This window comes from Bombus fervidus, chromosome 2 (genome assembly GCF_041682495.2).
Source record: "Bombus fervidus isolate BK054 chromosome 2, iyBomFerv1, whole genome shotgun sequence".
In the NCBI taxonomy this organism is placed as follows: Eukaryota; Metazoa; Arthropoda; class Insecta; order Hymenoptera; family Apidae; genus Bombus; species Bombus fervidus.
Genome location: NC_091518.1, coordinates 8,100,387 through 8,122,756, shown reverse-complemented (window position 1 = coordinate 8,122,756; position 22,370 = coordinate 8,100,387). Strand labels below are relative to the sequence as shown.

The 22,370-nt window shown below is 28.8% G+C and overlaps 4 protein-coding genes across 11 annotated transcripts in view; 2 read left to right on the top strand and 2 right to left on the bottom strand.

Moving 5' to 3' along the window:
* The window catches only part of LOC139998096 (uncharacterized), a 29,792-nt gene extending 20,541 nt beyond the window's left edge, over window positions 1-9,251 (top strand). Inside the window, exons 4-6 of one of the 5 annotated variants that reach the window (XM_072022362.1) lie at window positions 2,423-2,785; window positions 5,673-5,816; window positions 7,454-9,251. In XM_072022362.1, the coding sequence (XP_071878463.1) occupies window positions 2,423-2,785; window positions 5,673-5,816; window positions 7,454-7,711 (765 nt within the window). In that variant the 3' untranslated portion in view covers window positions 7,712-9,251. Of the gene's footprint in view, window positions 1-2,422; window positions 2,796-5,672; window positions 5,821-7,453 lie in introns of all 5 variants that reach the window. The other 4 variants (XM_072022363.1, XM_072022365.1, XM_072022364.1 and 1 more) reach the window with 4 other exon arrangements.
* Window positions 9,252-9,293: 42 nt separating this feature from the next.
* Window positions 9,294-16,649, bottom strand: LOC139998095 (solute carrier family 53 member 1). 4 transcript variants are annotated; one of them, XM_072022361.1, is made up of 10 exons: window positions 15,398-15,713; window positions 14,828-14,919; window positions 14,090-14,243; window positions 13,729-13,973; window positions 13,227-13,488; window positions 12,786-13,153; window positions 12,366-12,708; window positions 12,124-12,293; window positions 11,919-12,052; window positions 9,294-10,017 (listed from the first exon to the last, which is right to left on the bottom strand). In XM_072022361.1, exons 2-10 carry the CDS (start codon window positions 14,894-14,896, stop codon window positions 9,993-9,995), a joined length of 1,770 nt encoding a protein of 589 aa, XP_071878462.1. In that variant the 5' UTR covers window positions 14,897-14,919; window positions 15,398-15,713; the 3' UTR covers window positions 9,294-9,992. The 4 variants fall into 4 exon arrangements, with proteins under 4 accessions (XP_071878462.1, XP_071878461.1, XP_071878458.1 ...); XM_072022360.1 differs by lacking the exons at window positions 9,294-10,017; window positions 15,398-15,713 and adding exons at window positions 10,754-11,829; window positions 16,497-16,649; XM_072022357.1 differs by lacking the exon at window positions 9,294-10,017 and adding an exon at window positions 10,754-11,829 and having other exon boundaries at window positions 15,398-15,708.
* A 762-nt stretch (window positions 16,650-17,411) lies between these two features.
* Window positions 17,412-19,574, top strand: LOC139998179 (putative serine protease K12H4.7). The gene is made up of 8 exons (XM_072022519.1): window positions 17,412-17,649; window positions 17,719-17,900; window positions 17,974-18,209; window positions 18,290-18,425; window positions 18,496-18,809; window positions 18,884-19,016; window positions 19,101-19,270; window positions 19,343-19,574. Exons 1-8 carry the CDS (start codon window positions 17,449-17,451, stop codon window positions 19,450-19,452), a joined length of 1,482 nt encoding a protein of 493 aa, XP_071878620.1. The 5' UTR covers window positions 17,412-17,448; the 3' UTR covers window positions 19,453-19,574.
* LOC139998178 (uncharacterized) overlaps window positions 19,532-22,370 on the bottom strand; it is a 71,376-nt gene continuing 68,537 nt past the window's right edge. Inside the window, exon 11 of the mRNA XM_072022518.1 lies at window positions 19,532-21,968. Coding sequence (XP_071878619.1) covers window positions 21,572-21,968 — 397 coding nt within the window. The 3' untranslated portion in view covers window positions 19,532-21,571. The remainder of the gene's footprint in view (window positions 21,969-22,370) is intronic.

The following is a 22,370-nucleotide window of genomic DNA, read 5'->3' as shown; positions in this document are numbered from 1 at the left end:
TGTCTATTTCATTCGTTTGGTGATTCAGCTATGTTTATAGCTGTTCCAGTTGAATCGGAGACTTTTCAAATTTTTTTGTTAAAAATAAGGTAGGCACGTCCTTTGCTATCTTGTCCGCCAATTCATTAGAATATTCATCTATGCAAAAATAACTGTTTCACCTTCATTAATTACAGAGTGATTTGTTTCCAATGTATCAAGTACGATATCATCAGATCTCTATACTTGATAAATGTGATAGCATCCCTATTATCGGTGAGAATACTGTAGTTTTTGATTGCTCAATTATAAGATGTTGAATTGCTATTAATTCTGCTGATTTAATGCTAATATTGTTAGGTAATATAAATTTTAATATGTCATCTCCATAGACGATAGCACATTCCGACCGTGTTTTAGAAACCGTGCCATTAATATACTTGTATGGATTCTGGACATTTATTTAGCAAGGGTTAATGCCTTGAATGATTCTGGATATTTATTTAGCAAGGGTTAAACGAGTCTCAAATGTAACGTTGTTGGGTCAAAGTAAATAGACTTTGACGAATATAAATTGCTATAGTTTCGTTCAACCGCCTGACAAGAGAAAGTCTTCCGAAGTAGGTACCCTGTACCTGTATATTTATCTTTACTTTTCAGTCGAAGAAGTACCAGCTTACCGTTCTTCTACAGTAACGTACCTCGTTAATTATTCCGAATATTTCATACGTCTTTATACCTCATTTGTCTTTCATCGAGATAGTATTAAACTTTATGACCCACCTTTTTTTACCAAAAGATTTTTAAAAATCAATCAAACCTTACACTTTTATCAGACGAAGAAAATTGAAACTTGCTGTTTATATTACGATATAACAATATTCAAGTTAGTACATTAAATTACATCATATTTTTGTGCGACATTCAATGCAATGAGGTTGCAGAAACAATAGGAGAAGAAACTAATAGCTCAGCTGAATATCGAGTGACAAAAGTTTCAAAATAGACATTTATACGTGTTTTTAAATACTAATACATTAGTTAAATTACATATTCCATAAGCAAATGTAATCGTACGTGTAATAAAACTATTTATTATTTATTTGTTAAAAAATATATAATAAACGTAAACATATTGAGTAATAAATATATAATTTTATTATATTATATAATAAAAATTATTCTATATTAATTATTACAATAAATTATTCCATATTCTATATTCTAGTGATAATAAAGATTATATATCTATAAATCTTAAATATATATTTTACAATAAATATGCACTAAAATTCCTTATTAAAGATAATTACCATATTTAAAGTCGAAAAAGGTTCATAAAATGCAAAAATTTATAGAAAGTCTAAGGTAATTAATAACCCAGATTAATGTAAATAATCAAATGTAATTATCGCTAATGACCTTGTAATTAAAGTAACATCAATCATTAATAAAATAAAAGTACCATATACCATTACAAATTGCAAAGACCATCATTTATAATATACTTGTAGTATGTTATAATTTTTGTTGTCCAGTGAATCTTCTTTTTTTCCTTTTTCAATCTATTTAAGAGTAATCGTGATATATCTTTGTTCTCTAACACTAATATCTTCTTTCTAATTCTTCCGATAATTTTACACAGTTTACATGTAATAGGCTAAAACTGACAAAATTTACATCTCTTGTTATTTATAAAAATTGATGTATCATTCAAAGTGCTCAGAGAAAGAACGAATAAATGAGCAAGTTTTTCATTGAGAAACACTGCAGCTAAAATGTTACATTTTAATAAGAAAAATCGATATACTTGTAAACATAATAGCGAAAAAAAAGCACTTTAAAACAGTAAAAACATCTACCTGGAAAAGGAACTTATAAAACGGAGTGATGAATTGAATAAATTTGCAAGTTTTTTAATATTAGTTACGTATGAATTAATAATTATAATGAATCTTAGAAAGCTTTGTTTCTTTTATGTTTACAAAACGAATAATAATTTCATGAGAATTCAGTTACTTGACTAAAAAAAATACAATCGATATCTATATAGGAGACGTTTCGAGCAAAACTAGACCAAGCTCAATATTGAACAAACTGAGTAATGTATGATTTAAAGTAGATGTGAGCACACAATATTCAATGCAACAACTAATTTCTTGTTATACTGTCTAGTGTTACTAATTAGTTTCTTATGTTGCCTAGGTTTAATTTGAACAAAAAAATTAATTCCTCCTCTTTCGTTTAATCAACACAGCTTATCGAAATAAATTAATGTTTAGACTCATATTAAAAAAAGAAAAACTGTGGCTCACTTTTCTCAGATAGACGGTCAATTGTACCATCGGGTACCAGGGAGAGTTAACACGATAGAATCGAATCACAGAGCTCTAGGATAGTAAAAGGAAACGATAAAAAAATACAAACTATCGTCTTTTTACAGGATGAAAACAGTGAAGCAGCCGATGTGGAGAATAGCTGGGCCGGCCTATTGGCAAGCATCGGTTTGCTAGTGACCAGCGTGGCCGAGCTGTTGGTTTCGGGCTACAGCTGTCTGACCTTGACTCCGAAGCTCTGCGGATGTCTTCGAGCGAGCAACGTCGACGAAGTAACAAACGATGGTCGATTGAAGACCCGTAACATGGTCCATCAGTGGGTCACCGCTCAGAACCACGTGCCGAAAAGTCAGCCTATTTACGTGGTGCAGCCGATGCTACCGATGCATCCGATGATCCAGGTGAGGCCGGATCCTCTCCCACGACCCTTCGTACTCGGCTACTACGGCTCGACCTCCGGCGAACTGGAGGTAGGGATAGGTCAGTGACACGCGAGCTAGAAAGTTCAGACGACAAGCGTCGAGAGAAACTCCGAGCTCCGGGCGATCTCCGTGCCTACATTTCGGAGATGCACGAGCTCGAGGTGCAGGTGTTTCTGTGTCAGCAGGATAAAGCAAGTCAGCTTCTCTCCCGCCTCGCTTTTCGGATTCCCCTTTGAGTTCTCGAGGATGCTCCAGGCATAATACGTGTTTGCGGTCTGAATGCCTGCGAGATTCTTGCGGTGAATAGTTGCGATTGGTTTCGACCAGGAATGCGTGCTATGTTTATTCTCTCGTTGGTGAAGTTTACTTTTGTTTTTCGATACGTGAGATGAGATGGTTTGTTTGGTGATTAAATAAGAGATCGGAAAGGAAGTTAATGTTTGGTTGAATGATAGCGGTAGATGATATGGAACATACAGTAGAACCCCATGTAACGCGGTACTACCATAGAACGTGATCAAAACATTGTTACTGCCTTCGTATAACGCAATTTGGAAAATAACGATGAAAGTAAAATGTTTCTTAAGAAAATAATTAGAAGAAAATATCTGCGAATAATGAATATGCCCAATTTTGAAACTGAATAAAATTCAACCAACAAAGAAGCTGTGTCAGTATCCAGAAAGTGATATTAGTGGAACCTAATTTTAAGCAATTCGATAATATGTTTTCTATGTATATACATATATAAATTTCTTCATTATATATTATATGTATTATATGTGTGTGTATATATATATAATATGTTATATTATATTATATAATGATGAAATTTTTATTGTTTAAAACTAGAATGCATATTATCTTTTGTCACATCAAAAAACTTACTTAATTCTAACGTTTTGTACTGCGAATCCATATATAACACATATGTATAGCGCAGAATATAGTCGCGTTATGAGGGACAACTCTACTGTATTTATTTATTAATGTTTATGTGGTGAATGTCACAATATTTAATGAGGCTATAGTAAGGGAATTTACTGTGTTAAATATAGATTCCATAAAGCTTAATAGTATAACCCTATTTTAATGTAAAGACAAAGAATAATAAATTCTATGCCTTTTTATATAATACAGAAATGATTGACCTACTCGTCAATCGCACAGTCCAAACCGGTGTACCTAGAAACGTACAATTTGCACAGTATACTTCTTTTATGACGTAGGCATGAGATAAAGAAAGATTTATGGAAACTACAGATCCTAAAGGGGGAAAAATGGGTCAAATTTTTTTACAGGATAACCGTATCTCTATGTCCACTAAAGTTAGAGATGTGAAATTCGGCATGCAAACTTTCCACTAGAAATAAACGAACACGTGTTTGGGCGTTTTTCGAAATTCAACTCCTAGAAACTGTTTAAAAAGAGTTTAAAAAAATAATAAATATAAATCCAAATACTGTTATATTATAAAGTAAATTTAATAAGATCCAAACTCATTCTTTTAATTGTAAATGAGCTAATCATGAGTTAAGAGAGCTTGGTGTGTCATGCAATTTTAATGATGAATGATTTAGAATGGATGCAGCGAATGTATTTTATTACCTTGATGGTGGTTGAACTTATTTAATAAGATACGGATATCGTCCTATTTAATATACTGAAGTAGATTAGGCAGAGAGAGGTTGATATCTAATGGAATTTTATATTAGTGACGGATAATTTAGAATGGATACAGTGAATTTATTTTATCCATTTTATAGGTGATCTAGTTGTTGAATTCTATTTGATGAGATGTAGGTGTTGTTTTGTCTAACAGTTAAGTGGGTTGGGCAGAGAGAGGTTGATGTTTAATGGAATGTTAGTGACGGGTAATTTATTGCAGATATATATGCGACATTGATTAATGTTCGTTTTTAATTTGAAAGTACTTTGCGGAATAGGTCATGTAGTGAATAATATGATGTGATCTGTATCAAACTAAATGTTACGTTATAGAAAGTATTAAGTTTGATATAAACGGATCAGTTTAAGTAATTATCTTTGAATCGCTTCTTTGCTTACGTTGTTATTTTTTAAGCGATTTTATAGTTTGTGTATCGAGTGGCGATACTAGAATCACTCGACTTGCAAAATTGATAATTGCTTTTTTCAATTTACAGCAATTCTCTTTCCATTAATATGACATATATCCTAATGTACGCTTCAACGTAGTGAATACTTTTCTAACATATTGATAAACATTCAATTTTATAACTGAAAGGTAAGATGAATTATTTTTATAAAAAAAATAAACAAAAGTTCTTCCTCTTTTTCCTATTCGTTTCAACCTATTTTTAGAGATTTTGCAATATACAAAAATATGTGGTAATGCATAAATATTTCGTTACATATATTTCAATAGCATATTTAATATATTTTAATTGATATATAATATAAATAATTATAAAAAATAGTACAAATAATTCTTTGATATACTACACATTTAATATACATTTCTGGGTAAAAAAGAAAATCTTGGTCTTCGATGAATCGTGATTCCACTTAAACACATACAAAGCACAAAGTATATACCAGTTATCGTAACCAAATATTAAAAATATTTTCTTTCTTTAAAAGATACAAGTTTTATAACGAAATCTAATCCCTCGTGTTATACACATCTCAACCATCATCTTCACAGTGTGTTACTCCAAAGATTTGGACAATCTGTGAACATTACAAGTATTACATCTCGTCACACGAATATTACATTTAATGTTATTACATATAACGTACTCATTAAAATGAATTAGCTAGGAAAGCAGAAAATAGATATCTTCTATCGAGAAATTTTAATGATAGAAGTTCCTTGTGGATTGAAACTTGCTAACACTAAAAACAAAGAAAAAGACAACAAAATAATAAGTTAACAAACTCTACTTTGTGACAGTCGCCTTATGCAATGCCTGGCGCTCCTGCAAAATTTCCTGGAGGATTCGTGCCTGCTGGACCATTGCCCATAGCTGCCCCAGCTTATGGTGCCGTTCCTATGCTACCACACATGCCATACGCAGCTCGTCCTCCATCGCAAATCGTAGGTATCCGACTCAGCATAATAATCCCTTCGTATTTCATTCACGATCTTTCACGCTAGAAAGTATCGCCGTGTCAAAATAGCCATCAGTATCTTTGACATCGATTTCTGCCGTTTCCCTTTGCATATATAATTATATGCGTAACCACGGAAAAAATTCTTGAACCGTTCTTGTCGCTCCTAATTGCTCTTTCGAAATCTTTCTTGGCAGATTTCAGTATTTGTGAAAGCGAAACGTAGTGAATTCTATTTCTTAAGTTTCCTTTTGTACTTGATTTGATGCGTAAGTGTTCTTAAGATTGTTGAAATGGAAATCCATGGAAAATGGTTAATCCCCTACTTACTGTGGCTATAAAAAGTATTACTACACCATTGTATTTCTTATAGTACTTACGTATCAATTAATTAGATTCCAGAATATTAAATTTCGTATCGCTTAGTTAATAGTTCTTTCATGCGACTCCAAAAATTTCAGACTGTGAAAATGAAATATGGAACCTGATAAAAATAAACGTTTCATTTAAAAATGAGAGTATGTGTCAATACTTTTCGTGGCCATTGTATTTATTTGAATTCATTGAGAAAATAATTGGTAATAGAAGATTGTATATAGAATATTGTGCCAAAATGTTTTATCAAAATTCAAACTCTTGATGAATTTATAATATGACTATAATATACACATATACCTATATATAGCTCTGTAATGTCATATAATTAAACCATCAGATTTAATAGAGGTGAAATTCAATTAAGAGATATGTCACCTTAAAATTTCTCTTGTATTTTCTTCGAAATTACAATACTTTCTGATCCGGCTATCGCGAAATCTCTAGAACTATACATCAAATTTTCATCAAATTTTATTCTGTATAATTTACTATTATTTATTATAGCAGAATTATAGAATTTTGCAGATATTTTAATTATTTACTTTTCCGAGATGTTCAAAATTTTCGGTTACATTCTTTTCTATTCAAACTATTATAATTTTGTTACAACAAGGATTTGTTAATAATTTCCACCATCGCAAGATTAAGAAAATGAACACAAACCTCTAAATAATTTCCAAAGCAAAAGTTCACAAGTATGATCTGTTTTCACGAAAATAGGCCAAAGTTGTATTTTGCAATTTAAAGCTTTATATCTTCGGAAGAAATTCAAAACAAATAATGTAATGCCATAAACTCTTCCCTTAATTTCACATGCACTATGTCATATTTTATTCTCAAAAAACGTTCCTTACACCGATTGGATTGGACGAAATAATCCTACAATGGAACGACTTTTATTTTTATTATTTCTTTAAGGCAGACTAATGAAAGTAAAATGCATAACTACTATATCTTCATTGCTGTAAGGAATAAGAATAAGTACATAGAATAGTAATTTATAAATCAATTCAATTAATAAATTACCTATTTACTATTGTTAAGTGTTTTAAATAATCAAACATAAAAACAAAAATATATGTAAAATGTATATAAGTTTAAGAAATATATTTATTAGACACATATATCTAAGGAAGAAATTTCTTTAATATAAAATTAATTTAGATACAATATAATTTAGTATACTATCGTTTATATTCTTTAACGATAGTCAAAGGAATAATGAATAATGGTATTTAATTTTAGATTCGACCAAAGCAGAAACGTCACATAACTGTGGAACACGAAGACACCATGGAAAGAAAGAAACAGACTGAAAGAAAAACGGAGTCCCCAAAAAGGATGACTTCCATAGGAGAAGACCAAGTAGATCTAGCTCAAACATACACAGGATTGGACAAAAAGATTTCAGAAGAATTCATTTCAATCGCTATGGATCCAGAAAGAAAGTCGAAAGCTTCCAGTAGTCACGGTAGCGAAATCGGAACCGCGAAAAGCTCTTGAAAACATGATATCCACATTTTCAAGTTGTATCGTGTTACTTTCGTAATTAATGTACAAAATTCTTCTACATTGACGCATGTAAATGTGCATAATTTAGTATTAAAGGAAGAAAGTTTTTATCATTTGAATTATCAACGCTTTGAAAATTTGTTAGACGCAAAATTCATTGTATGATTATAATTGTATTAAAGAAGCCATTTGAAGACTTCTCTCGAGGCTCTATTTTTTTCTTTTTTTTTGTTATATGAGCGTACATCGTTACAAGTATATACAAGTACGCATTGAAATTTTAATTGATTGTTGTTGTAGATATTAACTATTGACCTTTGGTAGCCTAAACTATTCTAATGAAATCTGTTTAGAACAGAGAATAGATACATATTGTTGTGTTTCTCATTGTATAAAAATGATTATATTTAATAAGTAAGATTTAAAAATTAGTAAATTTATTTATTTTTTATGGTATTTTATACCAGCTGTTGTTTATTATATGTACATTATTCATTGCAAAATGCAGCAATATGTACTTGGAGAAATAACTTAGGCTTTAAAGGAATAACATATAGCTTTGTGTATTTGTTATAAAATAATTCCAAAGGTAAACTATAATTATAATATTTCACTTTATATAATGTAAGATAAAAGTATAAATTCATTTTAGATGCACAAGACTATTAAAACGTTACATTGGAAAATGAGTAAGAAAAGTTAAAATATTCTATCTCTTTTTAATGGTTGAAAACTATCTGTACTTAAAAACTACAGTTTTATACTGCCAAAGTTGTCTACATAATTTTTTAGTATATTATATTAAATTATATTATATTATAAATTTGTAAGAATATTTTTACAATTTTTATACTTGTGCTAGGCTTGGAATACATCCTGCAGAAGAATGATAATCATATTTTACTTGATTTTTTATTTTTCTCGCGAGTCACTAGAGGTTCTTACAAGTAATAGCATTTCTTTGTTTAATTATTGAATATATTATGATTTATTTCTTTGCAATCTAATAAACAGCATAAGTTAACTTAAGAAAAATATAAAACTGAAACAAGCTGTACAGATATTGCATTTACCTTTTAAAACATGTTTTATCATGTTTAATTTAAAATAATGATTATACAATAATATATGAAATCAATTTCAATATAGAATTGCAAAGAACTAAAATGAAATACATTAAAATGTTTAACACAATCTTTGGAATGTACGATTGCATATAATAAACTAAACTCCTAAGATATTTGATTTTAAAATGGTTTTTAAAAAATATACATAGATATATTATTAATTACATATAAAGAACGTAACACAAAACTTTACTATTTTTATTTGCATAAAATTATTCGAGTCATTTGTAATTATTGCTTTCTATAATTTAGCCTGTAAAAAGTTACACGTGATGCCGATTTAATATCGCCATTCTATTGTATAGTCGTAACGTCACTGCTCGAAATTAATTCGACGCAAAATCCATCGTGTATATATATATAACGTGTAACATGTCATGAATAAATAAATTTAAAAAATAAAACTTGTCGAACGTAATTATTATTAACAAATAAAGAACACGAAATACAGCACACTCGTCTTTTAATACTGAACATTTTATTAATGAATTATAAATAACCTATATGCAAGTATTATTTACATATTTAATTCGCTACAAACTGCTTACAATTATATGTAATCGCATATAATTCGTGGCGTATATCTTTTAAAAAAGATGTGCACATATAACTAACATATACGTGAAAATATGTTGTACACGAAATATAAAAATATCTTATATTTTTTTAATAGGAATAAATTTCACTATTTACTGTTATTACCGTTGTAACATCCCCGGACTGCCAACTACCAGGATGAAAAAAGATTTTTCTAAGATTATTGTTATTATTTTTATTTGTTTCTAATTATCTCGACTTCCAGTTCCATTGTCGGTAACAAAATTCCTTCATCTTACGCATATAATTCCTCCTTGTCCAGCTTATTCTTTTTCTGCATCTGGAGTACGAAGATAACGACCCTGCTACCACTATTCTTCTACGGCATTTGAGGTACCTGATCTGGACGGAGACACTTTCTCCTATAAGGTGGTGTCTGACAATATACCGTAATTTTCAGCACAGTCCCAACAAATTCTCCCTCCTTGTTGGGTACAAATATTCATATATACCTTCCAAATAACTATAATGTATTTTCCCTCGATCAACCGTTCAGGATATTCTCGGAGCATTCTTTTTTATCCTGTTGGTCCGGAGACGTTATATTACTACTTATTGTTATCACTATTATTTCTATAACAAAATATATAAAAATACATATGTAAAACCATCACAATTATTGGAATACTTAATTCGTAAATACATAAGAATACATCATACACAATACCATTAAGAACAATATCTTATCGTGAGTAATACATAACATAATGTAACAATTCTTTTAGATTCGCGATTGAGCGAATGAAACTATATTATCGGCATTCTTTATTTTATTTCTTTTATAAGAGATAAAAAATTTATTCAAGTAATCTTCGTTTTAAGTTAAACATATATAGAAAAGGATGATAGATTACAGTTTGTGTATCCAGTTATATTTTCAACGAGAAGTATAAGGCATAGATTTTTATGCACTATTACTATGAATAATAGTAACTTTTGTCAATGTTACTATTATTATTACTATTGTCGGTATTCAAAAAATGAAAAGAATAGTTTTTAACATGTTGAAATATTTTGAACATTTTAGAATATAAATGTAAAAATACTTCTATAAAAATGCTATTGCAATTTTAAGTACTTGGTACCTAATTCAATATTGGGGGCTTACTTATTATCTTCATATATTTTGTTAAAACATCTACCTGTATAAAATCTAATCTCCTTCTGCAGTCACTACATATAAGCTCTTGTGTTTCTTAATGCATATTTTATAATTGTCTTTTAGAAATGTATTGTATCGCATAGAATATAAAGGTACATGGGTACCTTACATATTAAATGTATTATTTAAATAATGTAAGAGACGCTGTAGTCTAGTAAATTTTATATATAATTAGTTCAAATAAATACAATTGTTTGATGAGATAAGTTACAAATACCACTTCCCAGTGACAATTAATCTAGAACTTATATTTGTCACCAAAAATTATGAACATTATAATGTAATGAGTGCTTTCCCTTTAATTAAAATTATAATACTATAATAACAAATAGACTGTACTATTGCTCGTTGCAAAATGAACAAATGTACATATTAAAATATCAACCCTGTTTCTACATACAACTCACTAATATCTATGTACAACTATTATGATACACTTTATACATTTCTCAAGTATGAATCTATGCATTTATTAATCAAAATTGAAGACCATAGTACCTAATAAATATATATTAACAGATATATCACTAATAAAGTAATCTATCTTTCTTTGTATTTACCAACTGAATACTAATTAGTAGTATACAGTTAATTCAAGACTTGTTTAAACAAAAATTATTTTCATACATTATTAAAGTAATTAAAAGCATTTAAGTCTCTCAAATCAGTTTATTAGCGATAAATCATATGTTAAGTGTCAAAACAGTTTTATGGAAGACACTGTAGTATAAATATCATAGAAATAAGTTATTAAATTCATAGTTTAATAAACAGGATATATACAAGGCACTTGTTCAGTTCAGCCTCACAATCTTCAATTTTGATACACAAAGGAAATACTAATTGTTCATAAAGTATAACCTGCACTCTTTCTAGCAAACTATTGTCCTATAAAAATTACATTAAATTTGGAATAATATTGCTTTGCGTAGGTTCTGATAATAAAACAATTGAACTATTTTCAACTGGCATTTGATATATCTATATCAACTGTTTCTTCTTTGAGCAATGCCCGTTTGTCTTCTTTACTTGTAGCTTGTCGTTTACCACCAACTTTACGTTTACCTCTATTGAGTACACCATTTTCTTCATCCATCATACGCAAAATTTGCGTTTGATCAGAACTTTCTATCGGTGCGATCGAAATATCACGAACTGCACGAAATTTACCACAATTGTTTAAATGTTCATTTTCTAATCGGAAGAAATTCCAAACGAATCGCCTTAAAATGAATATATTTTTATATACTAATTACTCTAATTTAAATATTCGTTGAGGTACATATAAATAACAAAATAACTAAAGACGTACCTGAAGACTTCAAGAGGTGCTACTATCGATGTCATTAAATCACTAGATACATATCCACACTCAATAAGAACGAAACTCGCGATCCATGCAAACCTCAGAATAAAATCCTCGATTATAGCAAAATAGTAGAATCCCTAAAGAAATATCAAGTGCAATAAATAATTGACTAAAAAAGAAAGATTAGAACATACTTTTATTTACATACCGCTGCTGAATATACTACTTCCTCGCGTAAGAATTTATTTTCACCAGCATTGCTATCTAAAAGACCCCAATCCATTTTTAAATCCCACGTTAGTGAATAAATAGAATTGACAATGCAACTAAAGATCCAAAGCCACAACCATGGATTTTCCCAACGATTTGAATATTCCGCTAAAATTAATATTTTTTATTTCCTTGATTGAAAATAATATCAGTCACACTAGAAAATTGTTTGTAACTTACCAGCATTGTAGGCACACATCGTATTAGATATGACAACAAGGAATGTAGTTGAATATTTTCCAGCATTAGCCAAATGTGGAAATGCCTCTTTAGAATCACGATATCGTCGTATACATTGTGCAAAACGAAACCATGCAGGTAGACAATTAACAATAGGTCTAACAATTAAGGACCCAGACATACATTGCGTAGTATCTCCTGCTTCTAACCAATTTCCATTGGTAATATAAAAACACGTTAAAAAGTGGAAGTCTAACAGTGCCGTGGCCATACTATTTAATTGATCTGCTAACCAGAAATCAGCGAAATTCACGTACGCAAATGGTGATATTAAAACTCTTCCCTAAAAATAAAAATAAAATTTTATTTCTTATAAATTGAAGCAATTCTTGCAGTATATGTTATGTTAATAGTACTTACAATGATCTTTAATAACCAAAACCGTGCCTCGTGACGAAACATTTTTAATGGATTTAAGAGGAATGCTAACATAATACAGACTAAAACTAATGGATTCACATATGGAGGAATGCTTAAGCTGACACTGTATAAAAAACTTAATAAACTGAGAGTCCATATAACTCCAAGAACAGCTGCTAATTCCATAAGATGTTGTTCAGATAAATGGTTTCGCGGATCCAATTCAAATATCAACACGTGATTCACACCGGACGATCGCCATCCATAAACATTCACGCCAATAAGAAACAAAAATTCTATAATAAGCAGAGGTCCACGATATAATCTAAATGCAATTTTTAAGTTTTCACCGCCATCATGAAATATTGCTAGAAATAAAATAAAAGAAAATAGAGTATATAATTATATTTACTTTAATTATTACATACTTCTTGTTATTACCTGAAAGTACAACTGCCACAAAGAGAACAATGAAACTACCAGAAAATAATCCAACTTTAAAAGTGGTCCATGGACTTTGATGCTCACCTAAAGGTGGTACACGTAAACGTTTCATTGCACGTTGTCTGTCTCCACCTTCCAAATCGTTTGTTACTGTAGTTTCTGTATCTTGTATGAGATTGTCTATATCTTTTGATGTATAAAAATGTGCGGTTTCTACACATTCCATCCTCCATTTTGATCCGCTATCTACAGACAATAACTGAAAATAGAAATAAAGATAATATTACACCATGTACATATAAGACACAAATTGCTATGATGTATGAGGTGTGCTGAGTTTTTACTTGTGTTTAATAGGATAAAGGACTTTAAAATAAGTATTAGTTCTTTCCTTATTTTTTCATTATTGTTTAAATGAACCTGTAAACCTAGAGAAATACAACAAAAATAAGTATGAATTAATGCAATAATAAGAAACAAAATCTCTTTTTCTATGTACCTTATCGTGTTTTTTAAGAATCTTTCGAAAACCAGTGTAATTAAGATTTTGATAGTTCTGAAGAAGTATAAGAGACAAATAAAATTCTGAAAATGCAAGTTTCAATTCTCTCAGCTTCCTTGTTGGTAAATGAGGTTTAACATTCACTTTCCCCTTATTTTTCCCTCCACCATGTTGTAATTCTAATGCTGTCTTCAATTCGCTTTGAAGAGCTGCATATTTACGCGTGGCTTCGGCTAACTTTTCTATACATATATAAAGAAGATCAATGTTTATTCAAATGTTTTATTCTTAATAGATATGATTGTAAATTTCCATTTATTTGAATTTATATGTACATAATCATGTAGAAAATCCTTACCAGAATAAAAAGTATTAATTTTCTTCAATTCACGGTCACAAAATGTAAAAAATACTTCATCAAAAGAAGCAAAGTGTCGAGATATCACTTCTGGTTCAACACTTTCAGCTGACGGTGCTTCTTCTACAGCAGTATAGAGCATTGCCTTCATTTCCTATTAACCCAAAGAGGTCATTTTAATTAATAGTGTTCTGATCTTTTATTGTACAGAGTGTCCCAGAATAAATAGGAAATATTTTGGGAGTGGCTTCTGCATACCTAAACCATAAAAAGTTCATATGAGGATATGTCCTATTTGACTTTCTTTTCAAATTATAACGGTTTTTCTTTTGCAATTCATATTTCTTACCGTAGACAAGTATTGTGTTTCTCAAGTTTCTAGCAAATACAGACTACATCTGGATATTTAAAAATAGTAAGACAGTCATTGGTAAGATATCTGCAAAGCTTGCATTGGAATATAAAAATACCATCTCAAATACCTTTTATGAAAAGTAGTATATAAAGTAGTATACAAAATAAAAGAATAAAAATTAAATCCACTATAACTCGAAAACAAAGTCAAGTAAGATATATTTATATGAAGTCTTTCTATTGTTTATATATGCAGAAGCTACTCCTAAAATATTTCCTACTTATTCTGAAACACCCTGTATATTTCCATTGGCATAGAAATAAATTTTTAACAAAGATAATTAAAATATAAATATTATAATTTCCAACACTATTTTATTTTACCTCATAGCTTATGTATTGCTTACGCCATTCAGGCGTAATGTGAGCAGACAGATGTTCTGCAAACTTCATCTTGCTTCAATTAATGCAATAATCTGCAATAAACAAATTCATTTAAATTATTGCTAAAGCGATATAAATATATAATATTAAAAATTTCTATAAAATAATTATGTATATAATAAAGCATACATAAAAGAATGAGATATATAAGTGAAGTACAAAGTGAGAAAATCATATATTATAATTGAAGAAACTTCTTTATTTCTATAGTCTATATATCTTCATAAACAACATTTACTCGATGTATTAATTTATTATTACAAACAGCGTATACCAAAAAAATAACAATATAATAAAATGAGCAAAATGAAATATTCTGGTAATATAATTACAAAGTAGAAAATGAAAAGATGAACAATTGAATCAAATGTTTCGTTTCACGCTCATCTTTAAGGAATTAAACCACGAAAGAGGTTACATACACATATAATGCACTTAAAACCTTTGTCGGCAGTATTAAGTCAATATTTTCTGAATTCGTTTACTTCATGATAAATTATTATTACTTACATATATATGGATGTCTTTATTCTTACTTCTTATGTTTAGCTGTCAAGTTTTACACGACACATAGCACCATTGTTTCTTCATACGTACAGGCGATATTCATTAGACGGCTACAAGTCTTTTTATTATTTAATTTAAAACGCTTTTCGCGAAGATAGATAGCTTCTAGTGCCCATTTGCTAGTAAGGATTGACGAGAATTTTCCGATTAAATACCTTTGATAATCTCATCGCTCGAAGATTTATTTCAGTTAGATAAAATGCTTATATGTGATATGTATATAATCTATAATAGTTATACGTAGTTTATAATGTTAAGCATTTATATTTCGATTCTTATTTTACAAAAAAAGATTTTGTTTATATGTTTACGTACATATGTATATATGCATATTGAATGTAAAAAATATATCCTCATATACATATGTATATTGTTTTTTGTACAAACGTTTTATTTTTATTTTTTTTAACCGAATTATATCCATCAAATAGTTGATTATATATAAGAAAGTAGAACTATAGCACACAAATAATTACAAACATTTTTATTTGAAGTTGGCTATGTGGATTTTTGTATGTTTTATCAGATATTGCGTTCTTTGAGACAATCTTTTATTATATTATTACGCTCAGAATATTCTCTCAATTAACATTTACTTTGAATTTAATTTTTAATATAAATAAAACATTTTTTTCAATTTTGTCAAGGATTTTTAAATGTTATAACAATAATAAAATTTTATTAAATATATATGTGAATTCAATCTTCTACTTTGTAAAAGATTGCAACATGCACAAATATATATTTAAATATATATAAACAGAACTATTAAATATATAAAAAATAAAATATTATAATATCATAAGATAAATAGTACAATGCATAAAAAAAATGTATAAAATATTAAAAATATGGTTTTAGTAGATTGTATAATAATTATCTTTTAAGAAGTAATTATGTGTATGTATAATCAATAATAGAAGAAGATTCTTAATGTAACTCTTTTCAAATGAAAAAAAAAATTGGATTTTATCTATTTATATTTAATCTAATTAACATTCGGTATAACAAAAAATAATACAAGACAAATAAGTGTACTTACGAGTTACGTTAACAATTAATATTACACAGTTTACATTGACAATATTTTGACTACATATATCATTTATTTAAAATCTAAAATGTTTTCATATATTTAAAGCCATTTTTGGTAATGTTATCTGGAACTTTTATATCTGTCTTTTTTTCACGAACTATTTTCGTAAAATGATTTATGTGCTTTTATTTGCTAACTTATACTCGTATATATGATATATATATGTATGTATATATATCAATGTAAATATTTGCATATTTATTCTAATAAACCGTTTTATAGATGGCGCTATCAAAAAATATACATACTATATCAGCTATACATATAATATATATATATATATTTTAGACTGCACATATTACAAGCTGCTACAAGCCAACAAGTTAACAATACACATATAGTGCCTTTGCAAAGCAGCAATATTAATCATTACATCAATTTTACAAATTATAATGTTTTCTCTAAATACTGTATATATTAAAATGAACTAAGTAGATTATTCAATAAGTACTATAAAGAAAAAGAAGCTTTAAACAGGAAAGAACAACTTATCATTACTATAAAATTTGTAAGTATATTCCTCTGCTTTTTATATTTATATTCTTTTAGTTTTATCATGTTGGAAAGATTGGAATTTAGTTCCAAACATGGTTTCAAGTTAATGTTGTAGTACTCATATATAAAAAACACGTGTAAATTTGTACAAGAATAATATTAGTGCCTATATTATAAGAACTAATTTTTAAAATATTATTTCTGTAAATAATAAATGTAAGACAACTTGTATTTTAAAAAGGTAGTATTAACTGTGTTATCGTTATGTTTTAATTTATTAGAGAATAAAATTGATAAAATAATATTTGTAATATATTAATTTTTCATGTGTAATATAAATAATAAACTTAGTTTTTATTTTTCCAGAATGCATATTTTATAGTTAATCCAAACCTAAGATACTATGAACCGTTTACTACTATTATTATTCTTCGTTAATTTCATAAGTAATAGTATATCATGGGAGACTTTTATGAGGGGTCGAAGCAAATATGGTAATCTAGGTGCTCCAATTTTATCTAAAGATCATGAACTTCCAAGTGCTGAATGGTTTACACAGTTTCTAGATCACTTTAATCCAACTGATGCACGTGTTTGGCAACAGGTAATAAGAATATATTAAATATTTCTTAATTTTTATTTTATATAATAAATCTTTTTATTATTTTTTCAGAGATATTTTGTAAATGGAGAGCACTATAAGAAAGGTGGTCCAGTATTTTTGATGATAAGTGGTGAAGCTGCAGCAAATGCTAAATGGATGGTAGAAGGTCAATGGATCGAATATGCTAAGCAATTTGGAGCACTGTGTTTTCAAGTGGAACACCGCTTTTATGGACAAAGTCATCCTACTTCGTATGTAACATTGTTTATAAAATATATAATTGATACATTTTAAGTTATAATGTTATGTTTTCGTTATCTGCAGGGATCTTGGTGTGAAAAATTTAATGTATCTTTCATCGCAACAGGCACTTGCAGATTTGGCTTACTTTATAGAATTCATGAATATTAATTACAAGTTACCGGCTAGTACTAAATGGATTGCATTTGGAGGATCATATGCTGGATCATTAGCTGCTTGGTTGCGTTATAAATATCCTCATTTAGTACATGGGGCTGTTTCTGCTAGTGGTCCTTTATTAGCAGAAATTGATTTTCAGGGTAAATATAATATACACTTAAATATAAAAAATATTTAATTTAAAACAGAAGTGTTTTATATTAATAATTATACTTTATAGAATACTTTGTTGTTGTTGAGAATGCCCTCAAAGAATATTCTGAAGCATGTGTAAATGCAATACTAGAAGCAAACAAACAATTTCATATAATGTTACATCATCCTATCGGTCAACAAGGAATAGCTAAAAAATTTATGTAAGTAAAAGTAAAATTCTTCATTTACAAATCAAATATATCATTATTGGAAAATTATTTTTACTTATAGTTTATGTGATCCAATCAATGAACATACCAAACGTAATGATATTTCGAATTTGTATGAAACAATAGCAAGCATCTTTGCTGGTATTGTACAGTACAATAAAGACAATCGTAATAATTCTGCAATGGCTAATTTAACAATCGATAGTGCCTGCGACATATTAACGAACGAAACATTGGGTATTGCTATTGACAGACTTGCAATTTTGAGCACTAAAATATTACAGGCATCAGAAAAAAAGTGTTTGGATTATATGTATAATAAAATGATTCATAAACTTCGGAATATAACATGGGCTAGCGAAGAAGCAGAAGGGGGTAATGTATTTTTTTACTTATATTATTGCTATTTTAATTTTTATTTATTGTATTTTAAAATATATTTCTTGTAGGACGTCAATGGACGTACCAAACGTGTACAGAATTTGGATTCTTTCAAACTTCGACAGCACGCCCAAAATTATTTAGTGAAACTTTCCCAGTAGATTTCTTTGTACAACAATGCGTTGATATATTTGGCCCAAGGTTTATTTAAAATTACGATAAATACATTTCTCAATTATGATAAGTCATTAGCTATAAAATTATAACATTTCCGTATTCTAACAGGTACAATATTCATTTGCTGAATTCGGCAGTGAATAGAACAAATATTCTGTATGGAGGATTAGATTTAAAAACTACAAATGTAGTATTTGTACATGGATCAATTGATCCTTGGCATGTTTTGGGAATTACAAAATCACCAAATCCGCAAATACCTGTCATTTATATTGATGGTGTGTACATATTAATTGAAATTTTTCATTTTTCATGTAATACAAAAAATTTATTTATTATTATGACCATAGGTACTGCTCATTGTGCCAACATGTATCCTCCTTCCAAAAATGATCCACTTCAGTTAAAAGCTGCCAGAGTTGAGGTTGGACATTTAATAGATGAATGGCTGCATAATTAAATATGATATTTTTAACGCTGTGTGTGCTACATTTAACTACTTTATGATAAGTAGTTTTTTATTTTTGAAACAAAAATGATGTATTAAAAGAATTAAATTTATTTTATTAACTTTTTGAACAATTTGTATTTTCCTTTATGAACTTATGTGAAACAATTATGATACATAAATATTTTTAATTCAAATAATTCGTGCATAACTAAGACTAAAACTAACTATGTACGTACATAACAAGTTACTGAAGATACACGAGTGTTCACCATTCTGTGTTTATGTTTAAACCACAAGAATGTATATATAGATACAATTAAACAAGTTTGCCCATAATGGCACTATTACAATTTTTTGTAGATTACTGAAGTATTAAATAAATACATGTACAAACTTACTATGAATATCTTACGTCAGTCAATGAATAAATACATATCTATTAATTATATATGTTTTATTCTTGACAAGCATGGGAAAAAATGTTCAACTGGTTAAAATAATACTAAACATAAATAATTCATTAAGGTGTTTTAAAATCTGCAAAAACAGATCCGACATGAATTTTAATAAGTGTAAAGTGTCTTAAAATGAGCACCATAACTAAATGAATTTTGATTCTGATATGGATAGCGTCGGCCTTTCCTTAACGGTACCATCTTCGACTATCGTTTCGTTATGAGTTTGTTCGATTCCTTTAAGGCGAGGCCAAGGTGCCCATTACAGATATTGATCAACCGAGTATGCGTATGATTTTCGTAAAATATTGTCAATCCTATTATAATCAAACATTCTTATAATAGTTTGTATAGAATTCGTTTAACAATTATTAGAATTCGTTTGATCAGTAATTATACATATACATATATTACTCTCTCATTTTTTTGGCATATCCTTCGATCAACTCGTGATCCTCCTACATTCACAACTTTCATCTTTGACTTACGCTACTGCAGTATATGGTATTTACATTACGTAACAAGGTAGTCGTAAATAATTTACTGTATAACAGAACAATAAATGTAGGATGAATTAGTTTTTCTATCTATGAATCACGCTTAAAAATTCTCCTACGCAACGTTTGAATTGTTCACCACGTTCTTTTAAGTTTCCATTTTAAATGGAGTTACAAATTATTTCATAAATGATATAGCAGAATACATGGATGGATGGTGATTTAATGCTAAAAAGAAGATGAAATATAAGGAAATTTACCTACATGAAATTTTATTTCTAAAAAAAATGATTTTAAATATTTGTCAAACGTTTGTTATGATATATATGCATTTGGTAATATTTTATTTTACTGATTTCTTCGTCAAATGACTACAAAAAATTGTTTTACGAATATTAGATATACATGTACATATTTCTTGAAAAAATTTGGGACAGATTTATAATTTATGATAAATATACATTCTTCTAAGTGAACTTTGAATTGTAAATGGCAAACAATATACATTTTTGATATTCTAACTTACAATTAGCTGAATTACTAGAAACAATTAGTTGAATTTTAAACACAAGATTTTATACATGTTTCAAAATGTATATGTGTAATTTAGATCTAGAATATTATAGAAAATGTCAACGATCCACCTCAAAAGCTTTTTGAGATAGATGTGCTTTTCTATAAAAAATAAAGTTATTTAGAAATTAAAATTGGAATTAAAGCAATGTATAAATTCATCAATATTTTTCTTAAAGAATCAGATCAATATATAAAATTCACATACTACTGTATTGAAGAAATAAAAAAGAGATGTTTATATATAAAAATACACATATACAAGAAGTATTTCACCTATGTAAACAAATTTGTCTACATAAAAATATTTTTAAATCAAAATATTACCAAATAAACATTCAATTAATTATATCCTTCACATTCAACAAATAATCAAAAATACATTTGCTGAAATTAAAACTCTATATTGAAGGAAGTTTACCTTACATTTTGTATGTATTTCCTAACATAAAATCACCATCTTCCAGTGCGTCACCATTTATAAAATATGCATACAGCATAAAAAAAAAACGGCTTGCTCGTGATCCAATCGCGACTCGTCACAATAATCGATTCACCGAAAATCTCAAAAAAATAAGCGGTTCTAGGTAACCGATTTTATGTTTAATATCTGTGATGAGACTGAGACTGCCTCCACTCGGGCGTAGAGTTACCGTGGTGATGATGATGATGATGATGATGGCGTTTCTTGTCAGAAATGCTGGCGTGCTTGTTAGACGGGTACGTGGCTACATCGCTCACAACTAATTCTGAACCATCTCTCTCGGTGTTGTTGCCACGGTAATTTTCTCGGTATCCTGGTTCATCCAGGGTCTCCTTGCGACGAAGAGGAGGATGATTGGTCTTATGACCGGCCGTCTCATGCAGATTTTCCCAAGCTTGACGGTAATATCGATTCAGTCCTCCTCGACTCTCAGAGGAACTGCTTCCAAAGCTGGCCACGGTATTGCAATCTGGAGATGCACGGTGTCGGTAATGCTTGCTGCTTCTACCGCGATTTCTGTGTGAATAGTTTAACAGATATTTATTATTATTTCAACTTCAAGACCTTTATGCATAATGATTTACTGCTAATATTTGTAGATTGACAAAATGATAAGTTGTAGGTTACAGATTTAAGTTGTACAATTTTATATAGAACATTTGTTGAATAAGACTAATTAGTAAAATTGATGTACAGAAGTAGTTTTCTAGAAAACTAATGTATAGAAGGTAACTTATAATTTGTAATATGTAACATTTCACTAATAACATTAGTTGTATTGTGCAAGAGGGACCAAGTAATATTTTATATTATTGTTTTATTTTTCTAACTTGGAAACAATACAATATTATTGTTGCGTTTAATTTATACACCTTGGATCTAAATTTATAGCATAAATGAAGTCAGGAGAGATTCTCT

Excerpts from the sequence above, each read along its gene's own strand:
- LOC139998095 (XM_072022360.1), bottom strand. The coding sequence starts at position 14,896 with ATGAAGTTTGCAGAACATCTGTCTGCTCACATTACGCCTGAATGGCGT. Across the intron at positions 13,974-14,089 it reads AATTAATACTTTTTATTCTG|AAAAGTTAGCCGAAGCCACG; the intron begins GTAAGGATTTTC and ends ATATATGTATAG. Across the intron at positions 13,154-13,226 it reads TGTGGCAGTTGTACTTTCAG|CAATATTTCATGATGGCGGT; the intron begins GTAATAACAAGA and ends TTTTATTTCTAG.
- LOC139998179 (XM_072022519.1), top strand. The coding sequence starts at position 17,449 with ATGAACCGTTTACTACTATTATTATTCTTCGTTAATTTCATAAGTAAT. Across the intron at positions 18,810-18,883 it reads TAGCGAAGAAGCAGAAGGGG|GACGTCAATGGACGTACCAA; the intron begins GTAATGTATTTT and ends TATTTCTTGTAG. Across the intron at positions 19,017-19,100 it reads GTTGATATATTTGGCCCAAG|GTACAATATTCATTTGCTGA; the intron begins GTTTATTTAAAA and ends GTATTCTAACAG.